This window comes from Scardinius erythrophthalmus (assembly GCF_964197995.2).
Source record: "Scardinius erythrophthalmus genome assembly, chromosome: 1".
NCBI lineage: Eukaryota > Metazoa > Chordata > Actinopteri > Cypriniformes > Leuciscidae > Scardinius > Scardinius erythrophthalmus.
The window spans coordinates 54,617,150-54,631,272 of record NC_138221.1 but is presented as its reverse complement, the minus strand read 5'-3'; the positions used below and the strand labels follow the sequence as shown (position 1 = coordinate 54,631,272).

Sequence of the window (14,123 nt, the reverse complement as noted above, 5' to 3'; positions counted from 1 at the left end):
TTGCTTTAAATATGTAAAGAATAGCTCACAAGTCACTTTCAAACCAAGAAGCTTTCTTTTGGTCAACAAGGCGAATCCACATGACCAATTTGAACTCGTTGCAAAATCTGCACAGGTAAATCGTTCGCCCTCACCTGGATTCCTATTGAAAAGACTGTATTTCATTTGCGAAAATTCCCCAAACAACAGTAAATGTGACTCAGTAAATCTATGGGATATTTGCACCCATTTTCTCATCCACCAAGTGAAAATTAGTTGGCTTGCTTACAAAAATAAGAGCACACTCTTCCTCAACAAGTCACACAATTTGAGGTATCATTCTTGTTTGTAGCACAAATGGTGTGGGACGAGCTATATGCGCTGAAATTTAACACTTGGGGTTAGGGGTTTGTTCAAAACACTAACCCTGAGCTGTAATGATAGCGATGCTTGTTTCAGCAAACACCACTAATAAAAAACTTTGCCTTGAAATCAACATACATTTCTGATGGTGGCGTGGTTTTCTGATGAATCTTTTCCATTTCTGAAACCATCTCTGACCCTTTAAACAACCCCTCAGAAGCCCATCACTGAATGGCGCTGGTGCGATGCTGGCAATGATCGGCCGGTTGCTTGGTGACGCCTCCGAAAACCTCTACCTCACGGCTGGTCCACGGGACTACATTACCCAGCATCCCTGTGCTGCAGTGGGCAAGAGCAGAGAGCTCTACGTGTGAAAGCGGCCGGTCCCACACATTAAACTGAGACAGCTCTCCCACCATAGCCCGCGACACCTCGAAACGAAGACCGCCCATTGAGCTCTGCAGGAAACAGCAAATCATATTCAGACTCTGCAACAAAATAGATTTTTTTTGGGTTTTTTTGTATTGTGTTAAAAAAAATATATATTAAAAATGCTAAATATTCATTGAAATTGAATGAGTGACTAGTTTTGAATTTTTTTTTTGTTGTTGTTTTTTTTACCTGCCTTTACCACTAAATTATCATGCCTGGTACTTAATGTCCCAATTAAAATATTTTTGAGTGGTGACTCTATACTTCAGATAAAATTAATAAATGTTTGGTAAATATTGTAGCTTATTTTTACAGCTTTTTAAAATACTATTTTAAAGTCAAAATAAGAGAAAACTGATGACTTTTTAGTTGGAATTTTGTTCCATCCAGATCTATATACATATATTTATACCATGGTCTGTGTGAATACTCGATTCTGATTGGCTGCAGGGTGTCCATTAAAAAGTGATAGAGGACACCTAGTAAATAAACCGTCAGGCGTAACCAGGGAAACCAATTTATATTTTGCAAAAACTTTAGATTTGGATTGTAAAACTAATTAAAATATAAACTAATGTTTTAAAAATGTGTTATTTGGCAAGTGACCGTGGTATAAGCAGGTTAAAGGAGAACTCCGGTCAATTTTAACATTGAGCTCATTTTTTTGTACATTTGGAGTGCTGTCAATACAGAGAACAATGACAAAAATCGGTGTTGCCTACACCGAGTTATTCTATTTTTAAAATGTGCACCCTGTTGACTTCAATAGGGCAAGTACTAAACCTGCTTTTAGCCTCTTAACATCCTTGATGTGTCATTACAAGTGCACAGGTCATGTGAGTGATTCCTTCAGAGTGAACACGAGTGAATCTGACTGCAGTAGATGTGCAAGATATGTATAAAAATGAAGTTAATTCAGCCAGCGCACATACCTGTGTTTACATCCTGTTTTCGGTCGAAGGCCATAGTAATCGATTGTCAAGTTCACCACTATTGCTTAGAAACCTATGATCACGCGCGTGAACTCGACAATCGATTACTATGGCCTTCGACTGAAAACAGGATGTAAACACAGGTATGAGCGCTGGCTGAATTAACTTCATTTTTATTAATATCTCTAACATCTACTGCAGTCAGATTCACCCGTGTTCACTCGAAAGGAATCACTCACATTTTCTGTGCACTTGTAATGACACATCAAGGATGTTAAGAGGCTAAAAAGCAGGTTTAGTACTTGCCCCACTGAAGTCAATAGGGTGCAAATTTTAAAAATAGAATAACACGGTGTAGGCAACACTGATTTTGGTCGTTGTTCTCTGTATTGACAGCACTCCAAATGTACAAAAAAAATAGCTCAATGTTAAAATTGACCGGAGTTCTCCTTTAATGCCCGACGAGGTGTCCATTGTCAGGTATTAATGGACTTCGGCGGAGGTGTAAGACTGAAAATACTGGTTGAGGCCCTGGTCTGAGACAAATGGCTAATTACCATTTAACCTCACCCATACGACCTCACTTCCGCAAACTACTAAGAACTCACACAAGAATATGGTTTAATGTGAATGTTTATCATTGACTGTTATGTTTTTGGTGTCATTTGAAATGTCTCAAAGTGAGTGGTACAGATATCTCATATCCAGATAGATAAAATAAAAGGTAATAAGGTTTATAGAAGTTTAGAGAAAACTGGTTAAGCCATTTGAGGGGGGTTTTCCCATCCCCCGTATCACCTGGGCAAACAGGATAAAGAAAGGTGTGCGTGCTCTATCGGGGGCTCTTCTTTGCTGGTCACGAATGGAATAGGGGGTCTCTCCCTCCCTCTCTCTCTCTCTCTCTCTCTCTCTCTCTCTCTCTCTCTCTCTCTCTCTCTCTCTCTCTCTCTCTCTCTCTCTCTCTCTCTCCCTCCTCTCTCTCTCTCTCTCTCTCTCTCTCTCTCTCTCTCTCTCTCTCTCTCCCTCTCTCCCTCTCTCTCTCTCTCTCTCTCCCTCTCTCTCTCTATCTCAGGTTACAAGCTGGGTAAGATTCTTTGGTGTAACCAATGTATAATCATGTTCTAGATATTTGAATTGATTGTGGAATTGATCTCTGATATCTGAAATATTAAATTGCTACATGAGATTATTCTAAATGACATGATAACATTGTTCCTTTAATGGTTAAAAGGAATAGTCAAACATTCGCTCACTTTTAGTGAGGCACAGATATTATTAAAACCTTTCATTTATGGAGTCAGATGAATTAACGAGAAAATACATAACTAAATGTATTGTAAATTTAACCAACCAATACTTTGAATGAGGACAGAACACGTGATACCTTCCCCGTGTATTGGCGAACCGGCAATTGGGCCAATTTCACGGGCCTTACAGAGGCAACATGGACGGTTCACGCCTCGCCGTCGTCCATTAATACCTGACAATGGACACCTCGTCGGGCATTAACCCTTACATACAATACATTTAGGGCTTTTTGTGTGATTTTTGTAAAACTTTTTTTACTATTATTATTTTATTATTTATTTATTCCTCAGAAGCACTCATTGCAAAAGTTAACTTCTAAACTTAAGAAGCAACACCCAGTGAGACGATGACAAAAATAGTAGTGTTATCAGTGTAAAATCTGATGGTGTAAAAACCCAAAACCCAATTTTGTTCTTGTTGTTGTCCAAGATTGCATTTAAACTTCATACGGCCCTAAAAACACCAAAATAACATTTGATATTTGGCCCTTTCTGAGTCTGAGACAACTGATAGTGGACCTTTTTAGTTTTATCTCCAGTGGTAATCAAAAATTTGCCTCATAAAAATGTGATAATACCCTTTTCAGTGTGTCTTTTAAGGTGTCTTATATTCCAATATAAAAAAATGGTCCCAGACACATCCACAAATGTATTATATAAACTCTGCATAGCCAATGATACTGGAACCTGTGGAAGCTTGTTTCCGCCACAAAATAAAAAAAAATAAATGATAATTGCGACTTTTTATCTCACAATTCTGACTTTATTTCTCAGAATTGCGAGATACAAAGTCAGAATTGCGTGAAATAAAGTCGCAATTGCATGTTATAAAGTCAGAATTGCGAGATATAAAGTCAGAATTGCGTGAAATAAAGTCACAATTGCACGTTATAAAGTCACAATTGCGTGAAATAAAGTCACAATTGCACGTTATAAAGTCAGAATTGCGAGATATAAAGTCAGAATTGCGTGAAATAGAGTCACATTTGCGTGTTATAAAGTCAGAATTGCGTGTTATAAAGTCAGAATTGCTAGATATAAAGTCAGAATTGCGAGATATAAAGTCGCAATTGCGTATTATAAAGTCAGAATTGCGAGATATAAAGTCGCAATTGCGTGTTATAAAGTCAGAATTGCGAGATATAAAGTCGCAATTGCGTGTTATAAAGTCAGAATTCTGACTTTTTTTCTCGCAATTGCGACTTTATATCACGCAATTCTGACTTTATAACACGCAATTGCGAGTTGACATCTCGCAATTCTGACATATTTTCTCAGAATTGTGAGATATAAACTCACAATTGTGAGATATAAAGTCCAATTCTAAGGGGAAAAAAGACAGACTTTTTTTTTTAGCGCAATTTTCCAACGGACAAAATTGCGATTGTTAACTCATGATTTCTGTTCTGTCTGTGCGCACCAATCTTGCACTTCTATCTCCTCCTCAACCAGACCACCTAGAGACTTCGGGTTTTCGGCATTATGTTAAGGAAGGTCTAATCACAAATCACTAAGGGAACGCACACAAAAAAAAACATAAAAAGATTTACTATCTCTTAGTGTTGTGATCCCATGACGTCAGAAAATTGCGCTAAAACACTCACTGAGTTTTTATTACTTTTTTTTTTTTACCTCAGAAAAGTTTCTCACAATTCTGACTTTATAACACGCAATTGCGACTTTATATTTCCCAATTGCGTATTATAAAGTCAGAATTGCGTGATATAAAGTCGCAATTACGAGAAAAAAAGTTAGAATTCTGACTTTATAAGACGCAATTGCGACTTTATATTTCGCAATTCTGACTTTATAATACGCAATTGCGACTTTATTTCACACAATTCTGACTTTATATCTCGCAATTCTGACTTTATAACACGCAATTGCGACTTTATTTCACGCAATTCTGACTTTATATCTCGAAATTCTGAGAAATAAAGTCAGAATTGCGAGATGTAAACTCGCAATTGTGAGATAAAAAGTCGCAATTATCTCTTAAAGGAGACATATCATGCTTTTAAATTGTTCCTTTTTACATATAAATCATAGATTTGTAGTCTATATAAAGCGGAACTGCAATGCTTGGGTCTGAATTCCTCATTATTATAGCTCCACAGGCCCCTTTTTTACCCCTTTTCTGATGTGCTTCTGAAAGCAACTCGTTTTGGTGCGGTCTCTTTAAATACAATTGAGACACTTCATACCCCGCCCCCTCTCCAGGTTGCAGAGGTTCAACTCCACCCCGTTCGGCCATTTTTGTAGTCTGATAGCAGAGATAGGATTATCTAGCGGCACAGAAACATTTATACACACGTTATTAACAAAATGTCAACAACGGAAGACTTGTCCAGCCAGCCTTACATGTTCGAGCCAGAGTCGGAGCCGGAGCGAGATGAAAATGAAGACGACGAACCTGCAGAACAACGTCTTCATATGGATGTATCGCAATAGTATGTTACTGTATTTACACATGAAACTTTGGTCTTCCGACCTTTTACCACCGTGTCGATTTATTTTGATTAATATGTCCGAGGGAGAGAGAGCAAGACAGCGTCTAGTTTGGAGATGGTGATGTCTTGTTTACACTTTCGCCTGGCTCTGAAGAGAGAGAGAGAGTGCGTGCGCACGACCGGGTCTCTCTCTCTGCTCGTTCTTTCAGTTAAACATGCTCCTGTCACAAGCGCGGCAGTTCATCTACATTAGACGGTGTAATGAAGCGTGTGGGTTACTACATCCAACAACCGAACATTTTAACTTACCCTCTCATAACTTCTGCATCCTTTAGCTTGGACTACAAAATTGCAGCGAGAAATAATAATGGCCGATTGCTCGAAGTGTTGGGCCGGAAGTCAATGTCCTTATTTGGCAGTTCCACTGCAAATACTGTGACGTATTAGTTCAAAAAACGTCATAGATAACAGAAAAATCTGAACCGGTTGAAAAATATGACCAAAACAGAATATAAAGATATCAACGAAGCACCTGAAGAGAATAATTTCATCTTTTCTGTACTTCTAAACTCTCCAAATATACAACAAAATGCATTTATGGGCTAAAAAAGTGCATTTAGCATATGTCCCCTTTAAAATGTTTTATTCTGTGGCGGAAACAAGCTTCCACCCCGTTTGTATCATCTCAGAAAAATCCCATGCTAAATGAAAACATGGAAATATGTTTTTAGGAAACATGGTTTCCTTTATATATATATTTTTTTAATCACAGTCAGTCTACAGCTTAATGCCCAACCTCAGACTACAACATGGACCAGAAAATGATTTTAAGCCCTACTTGTTCTAATGTAAGGGAAGAAGAGGGCAGGAAAAGGTAAAAGAAAGGATAAATAAACATCGTGAGTTTTACAGTATGTGCAGTGTAAATCCCAAATGCTGCTCATCTTGACCACCGTCTGGCAACCAGTTCCAAGTGCCAAAGTCTGACGTACCTGTTCTTGGCCAAGCATGAGGGTTCCTCCCCGTCGGATGCTGTGACGGGTTGCCAGGCCACTTCCTTCACTCTTTAGCTTGCCCCCTAGGTAGGCATGCCACGCTCCAGCTCTCCGGTTCCAGCTCACACACATATGCTGCCATCTGCCCACTGTTAAATTGAGAGGTACCAGCGCCACCTACAGGATGGAGGACACAAAAAAGAAAATCCAAATTACAATCCAAAGACTGATCCTGTGGTCCATGTGCTTAGATAATTGAGACCAGCCTGAAAGCTTGAGAGATTATCTTACTGTCCACTATTACAGCTCTGAAAAACACACAGGCAAAGACAATTCAATTGCTTTAACATTCCGTAAGAGCTGTCGGAGGTCAATCTAAGCATCTGTTCATCTTTTACCAAAAACATCCAAAAACTTCACTCTGCCTTTTAAGGCCTATTAACTATAAGGATGATAACTACAAAGTTGTAATACTCGTTCTAATTCCCTTAGAATAGGGAAGCTATATATATATATATATATATATATATATATATATATATATATATATATATCACAGCTATAACAATAATAGCACAGAGAAACAATATTGTTGGAATCACTTTCAGAATTTTTTTTTTTTCCAGTTGATGACGGATAAAAACATAGACAACCAATCAGAACCCACTGGATTTTAAAGAGAGTATTTAAAACGGCAGGTTTGGGCTGATCGTTATTGTTATATTCATATATATATATAATAGTTCTTGGTGAGAATGACTCTAAACTAAATAATATGGATCTGATCAGTCCCAGTCATGTTATGTTCCATCGATGATTCAAGTCATTACATTTAAGATAGATTTGAGTCAGTGATCAGGTATCAGTGACGTATGCGGCACTTCTGGTAATGATAACCAAATATATTATGGTTAAATCTGCTGACTAAGGGGCTGTTTACACAGAACCTTTTTTTATTCCACTGCACTGCTTTTTTATTGTTTTTTAAAATGTAAACATGCACTAGACGTTCACACTTTAAAAGCACAGATATACCCAGTCAGGTACATTCATATGGTAGGGAAATCAGAGTCGCTCCGGCGAATGACACTCGGTTCTGTCAATGGTTCACACAAGAGAATTCTTTTGCTAAGGCAGATGTTCACCATATTTAAAATACAGAGTTCCCAGCACTACCGATTCAACGGCGTTGAACAACAGGTTGTTTAAGGAACCAACATCAGATATTGTGATGTGATGCACTACCTCATTATTAATGATGAGCTCAATGGGCCCATGAACCAACTGCTGAAGCACAAACTCATGGCTCTGGTCAGAAACAGCATAAGAAACTGTTGTTCCCAAGATGCTCTTTCCAGGTTTGAGCCACATGCAGACAGTCAAAGCGTAGAGGACAGGGATTTCCTGCTTTATGATGGCATACATGGAAGTGCTCCGTACAGGGAATGAGAGCCTGTAACCCTCCGGAAACTTGTTCTCAGAGACACCTGTGAAAAAGAATTTGAGAAATCAAATGAAAGAGAGACAGCGAGAGAAAGAAAGAATGAATGACAAAGAGTGAATTGAATTAAACCTAAGCACAGAGAAGACAAAACTGGATAAAAGTTTAAAGGCCGGTTCCAGGTTCAATACAATTTAAGCTCTATTGACAGCATCTGTGACCTGCTGCTCATTATCAGAACATTAGTTTTGACTCATTGCAAAATGATTTCCATTGTAATACATATATATATATATATATATATATATATATATATATATATGATGACTTCAGATGCAAAAGCCTCTAAGTGCCATCTGAAATTTTCTTCTAGAATGATCATTTTTTATCAAGCTTGTATATTTATGTTCAGTTATTTCACTTTAATGGCAATGAAAATTACCTATTAATTGTCATTAAAGTGAAATTACTGAACTTAAATATACAAGCTTGATAAAAATGCTTATTTTAGAAGAAAATTTCAAATGGCACTTAGAGGCTTTTGCATATATATATATATATATATATATATATATATATATATATATATATATATATATATATATATATATATATATATATATATATATATATATATATATATATATATATATATACCATTTCTGTCAATTCCACTATCACTATCAATTTGCATGCTTGTTTTTAAAAGAAAATTCTCCGTCATCTACTCAATCTCATGTTGTTCTGAAACATTAAGAAGGTACTTTGGAGAACGCTGGGAGCCAAACAACATTAGACCCCAATGACTTCCATTGTATTGCAATATATATATATATATATATATATATATATATATATATATATATATATATATATATATATATATATATATATATATATATATATATTATGTATTTCTTTTTGATTCTTGAAATATCTTTTTAGGTTCCACAGGAGAAAGAAAGCCATGGAACAAAACCTGTGGGCGAGTGAATGATGAACTATCTCTCTGTAAGAAGATTTTGGTCAAATCAGTCTTTTAAAATCAATATTTCTTCCAGCAGTAAATAAATCCAACCTCTGCCTCACCTTTCTCCAGAGTGCTTATCCGCTGTTGTACAGTGTCCAGTCCATAATCAATATTCTCCTGATGTTTCTGTGTCTCTTTGCGCAGAGCTTTCCTCTCTTCCTCCAGCAGTTTTATCTTTCTCTTCAGTTCTCCTTCCAGATCCTCCACTCGTCTCTGTGCAGCTGCCACTGGTGTACGGGCAGCGCTAGAGGCAGCGCCTGCTGCTTTCTGTGAGCTTGAGTCTGTGTGATTGAACGCTGGCGGAGCCATTTCAGACTGTAAAAAAGACATTTTTTTCCTGTGTGTTGTGATGTAAGAACCTCATTTATCAACATTACATGAATGCAACCAATCTAACAATGAAAAGTGAATGCATTTAACAAACTACTCATTCGTATTACTCAAAATGCAATTATTAACCTCTTTTCAAGTGTAAACGGCTATGCATCTTAAATTCCGGTCAAATCAAACCCTGCCTAGATTTAAGATTTAATAATGCATCATTTCATTTAATTGATTAATTAAACAGAATCATATTTCAGAGAAAATATTGCACCCCTTGATGGGGATTCCTGCAAGTATGAGAGAGGTTGGATGTGTAATGAGACCAATTTCAATTTCCCTACTTGCATGGAAATAACAAGTTCATTTCTATTCTATTATGATGGGATCATTACAAAGGCATCTGCACTAGCCTGCAGAGCTCTCATTCGCAGCTGCAGGAGTCCATAATATGCTTTCAGTGGTGTGTGTCATGTTTCTCATCTCTCCCCTGCTGTCACACATGCTGGAGTCAATGATAGGCTCAGGCTCCTCTCTTTTAAACATACATTCTTGAGTATAACTACTGTTTACCTTTTATTTTTCTTTGGTATGTAAAATATAGGCTGTTTAACTGCTCCTTCTAGCAGGTTATGTCTAGGTTTTCAGACCGATAGATTTGGGTTAGATCGAAGTTAATCAGATGCGCTAAATGTGGTCTTGATGAGGATGTAATTTGTTGTTCCCATCGGCTCGTAAACCATGAAATCGGCTCACTTAGCCCATATTTCCATCGAAACCCAATCAGGGACGCGCATCTTGGCGCACGGCGATAAATCACGGCACAGGCGCGCGATCGTACGTGAGCTGAAACGCAATCCAGGACTCGCGGAGGGACTAACTTTACAAGCACACTGCAGCACCTTACATGTTCAAAACAGGCTGCTATAATACTAATCGTGTTTATCAACAGGTCAGATAGTAGCCATCTAGCACCAGCTTTATCTGAGGCTATATACGCTCATTTATACAAAATAGTTTTGAATGACCATTGTTTAAATTTCTGAATCAAAATGAATTTTGATATATTTTTGAGATGCTGGGGGGGGGGGGGGGGGTCGCTTTAAGACTTAAATTTATGTTATTGATTTTTTTTTTTACTTAAAATAATAATAAAAACTACGATACATTTCTAAAAACTCGGCACGTCTCTTAAATTTCATATAAGATACATTTCCTATTATTATCATCTCAGACATTTATTGTCGATCCATAAAAAAACTTGATTCTCAGCCACTTAAATATCTTACAAGGTCTTGCGGTTTTCTTACCTCCAGTTTCTCAATGCGGTCTTTCATTTGAGTTATGGCATGCCCCAGTTCCTCCACCGCATGAGCCGTCCGCACTGAGGATCCCGCATCGTCCCGCATCATGAGTTGCTCCTTTTTGTCTTTTCGCGCATCCCTAAGTCCTACGCTCCGTTCCGGGACCTTCCGTCCATTCAAGCCACTCTCGCATTCCGAAAGCTTTCCCGTTAGCTCCTGTATGGTTCTCTGATCGGTGAGGATCTCATCTTTCTGCTGTAGGACGGTCTGTCGGAGCTCCTCGGCGGTGGTGCGGAGGTACCCCCAGTCCTCTCCCGCATATAACGACTGGTCGTCCGCTTGTTGCTGAAACTTTTTCGGGTTGCACTCACCTGCGGGGACAGGGGTGCAGATGAGTCTGCTGTAAGTGACCTGCTGTTCGCTTCCACCGGTCCCTAGTCCCGTTAAACCGTAGAATGTTGGCGCCTCCGGTCCTCCTCGTTCTCTGCTTGTCGCATCAGTACCGTGGAGAGCGTCAAGCGGTCCTGATCGAGCGACGGACCCGGAGGAAAAAGCCTTCCCGGTTGCGCCCGGTGACAGCGACTGGTTGTCAGCCAGGGGCTGCGCTGCGGCCGCGGATGCCGGTGGAGATCCGCTGTGCACCGCGAAGATGATGCAGATGACCGCTCCGATAAACGCCACCATCCCGGCGGCCAAAATGACAACGATGAACTTCAGGGTGGCGGTTAAAAAAAATCAGTAATGAAAAGAAACAAAAGATAACGGGGATATTTAGACCTTAAGAATGAATTAATTTCATCAATAAATTCTTCAACCCACGACTCAATGTCAACAGTTTTTCTTCTGTAATGTGTCCACCCGCAGGACGCGTCTCTCTATATCTCCATCCCGGTCTTACCGTGGGGACAACAAGAGGTGGGGGTTTAGCATACACATCATCAGGGGTGGGCTGCACATGCGAGGGAGGTGGAGACAACAACCTCATGTTCGACCAATGTGAGCTAGATTTCATATAGTCTGAAAAATACCTGTAGTAATGCTTAGGAAAGCAAGTAGCAGGATGCAATATAGCCAGTAAGGGGCTGCGTCTAACCATGTCTTATCCTTATCATATGATAGGGATAGGCTAGGCCTATATCATATTTGAATAAACTCACAATGTATAAGTATATTTATTAATGTTATAAAAATCGATCTATCATAAAATAGCCTAGTAGCCTATATCTATTGTAAAATCTTTTTTTATTATTATTAAGAATTCAATAAATGCAAGAAAACCTATCATTTCAGCATGCACAAAATACAGTGATGCCATCTATGTAGGCTAGCTAGTTTTGGTTACTTTATGCCGAACGTCACATTAACAAACAATCAGATCTCATTGCATCTGCTTGTCAAAGAAAAGCTGCATCCGAAATCGCATAGGCTACTCTCTTGAGCAGGTAGGTAGGCTACTTATTTTAAAAAAGTAAATACATCACGACTGCTAAAAAAAATAGGCCCTACGTTCTATACAGTATGAATGTAATCCATTCTGGATGTAGGCCTTCTACATGCGCCATGTTGTCACTGTCACATGACCAACCAGCGTCAATTGCGTCACTTCACTTACAACAGAGAATGTCTAATAGGAATTGGACGACATTTCCGATCGGTTTTTAATTTGTAACATTTATTTGTACCAGAGAATGTCTAATAGGAAGAGAATTGGCACTCTCTGGTTACTTCCGGTTTCTGGATTGCTGCAGTAACACGTCTCTGTCCATGCGGGGGCGCTCGCGGGCGAGTGCAGAATGAATGGAGGTCTATGGCGCTATATCCATCAAAATCCACTTTTCTCAGGATATAATTTTTTGTCTAGTAATTTGAATGTTGTATTCGTTGCCAAGGCTCTCCGTAGACAGGCTCTGATACGATGGCCACTTTACTATCCCATGAGGCCACGGGAGAGGATTTGTAATTTTTGTAATTGTAAGCAGAGCCCGTCTACGGAGAGCCTTGGCACTTCCTATTAGCCCCATTGTATAGATCTTGGTTGCAGTTCCATTAGAATTCCACTGGAGGTGATTCCACTGGAGGTCGCGGGCGAGTGCAGACTGAATGGGAGTCCATGGGGCTATACGGCTAAATTTGTCTTTTTCACCCGATTGCCGTTGAGAAATCTCAATTGTTATTGTAGGTTTTGCAAGTTCAACATGGGTTATAGGTCGAAAATTGAATGAAAGAGTACTTATGTCCTTTCGATTTCTTACAGGTTGAGTTGTTGTTGCCCATAACACGCTAGCATTCTGCTAATGAATGCTGATTGGTCAGTGGAGGACTGATTGCGACCAGAGATACCGCTTGATGGCATCGTGTCATCCGAAGCAGGACCAGAAACAAACAAAACAAAAACTCTTCTAGCACGTGTATTTACCTGTGTCAGCTGTGTTGTCGATGCCTCGAGAGAAAAGAAAGTGCAGAACGCGAAATCACCAAAGCGATTGAAGGATTGCCGTAAAGCAGTATCTCTGGTCGTACGATGTGTATGATGTCATTGACATTTTAAAAGACTTTTTAAAGCAAATAGTGACTCTAAAAAATCTAACACCCAGCAATGTGTAATTTCTTTGCATCTCCTTTCGAATACAACATTCAAATTACTAGACAAAAAATTATATCCTGAGAAAAGTGGATTTTGATGGATATAGAGCTGGTAAGTCCCGCCCCTTCCGCTAACCCCACTGGACCTCTAGGTTGAAAAATCGTCAATGCAAGTGAATGGGAGAAAATAATTATTTTCTGGTTCCGTTTGAATTGTGCCATGAATGTGAACATAGGTTGTCTGTGAATTTTTAATATAATTTTTCGTGTAAAGAATGCTACAATTTAGCGGGTAGAAGTTTGATACGGTTAGACTTTGTGTGAGAGCACTTTGTGGACTACAACTCTTCGCTGCTTTCGACGCGTTTGAAACGTCAACACCACTAGCACACGGACACTAGCTCACGGATCCTTCTAAACATGGCTGTGTCTTTGGTGCACTTCACCGCCTTCTTTCAGGGAGAGGACAAAATCGTTGAGGTTGGTGAAAACCACGGGTAAATCAACTTTATGGGGTGACGTCACATAGGCGACATGTAGTCTTTCTCGTTATGTCTTTTCCACAACTGCTAGCCGAATAATCATACCATATGCTGTCAAACTCGTAACATGAAAAGTTATATAAAAAATTCACAGACAACATATGTTCACATTCATGGCACAATTCAAACGGGACCAGAAAATAATTATTTTCTCCCATTCACTTGCATTGACGATTTTTCAACCTAGAGGTCCACTTGGGGTTTTACGGATGGGCGGGACTTACCAGCTCTATAGCGCCATAGACCTCCATTCATTCTGCACTCGCCTGCGAGCGCCCCCCTCATGGAAAGAGACGTTACTGCAGCCAGTCCAGAAACCGGAAGTTACCAGAGAGTGCCAATTCTCTTCCTATTAGACATTCTCTGATCGTATGCGCACTTCAGAATGTCGGCGGAAGTTAGGCCATCTGGGTATTTTTTGCTTACTCTTTTATGAGTAAAGTG

At 39.2% G+C, this 14,123-nt stretch overlaps 1 protein-coding gene across 1 annotated transcript; it reads right to left on the bottom strand.

The window, feature by feature from the left end:
• Window positions 1-566: 566 nt before the first annotated feature.
• nptxra (neuronal pentraxin receptor a) lies at window positions 567-11,238 on the bottom strand (the record flags this gene model as incomplete). The annotated part of the gene is made up of 5 exons (XM_081388544.1): window positions 567-800; window positions 6,456-6,635; window positions 7,704-7,945; window positions 8,989-9,244; window positions 10,561-11,238. 5 exons carry the CDS (start codon window positions 11,236-11,238, stop codon window positions 567-569), a joined length of 1,590 nt encoding a protein of 529 aa, XP_081244670.1.
• Window positions 11,239-14,123: the final 2,885 nt, after the last annotated feature.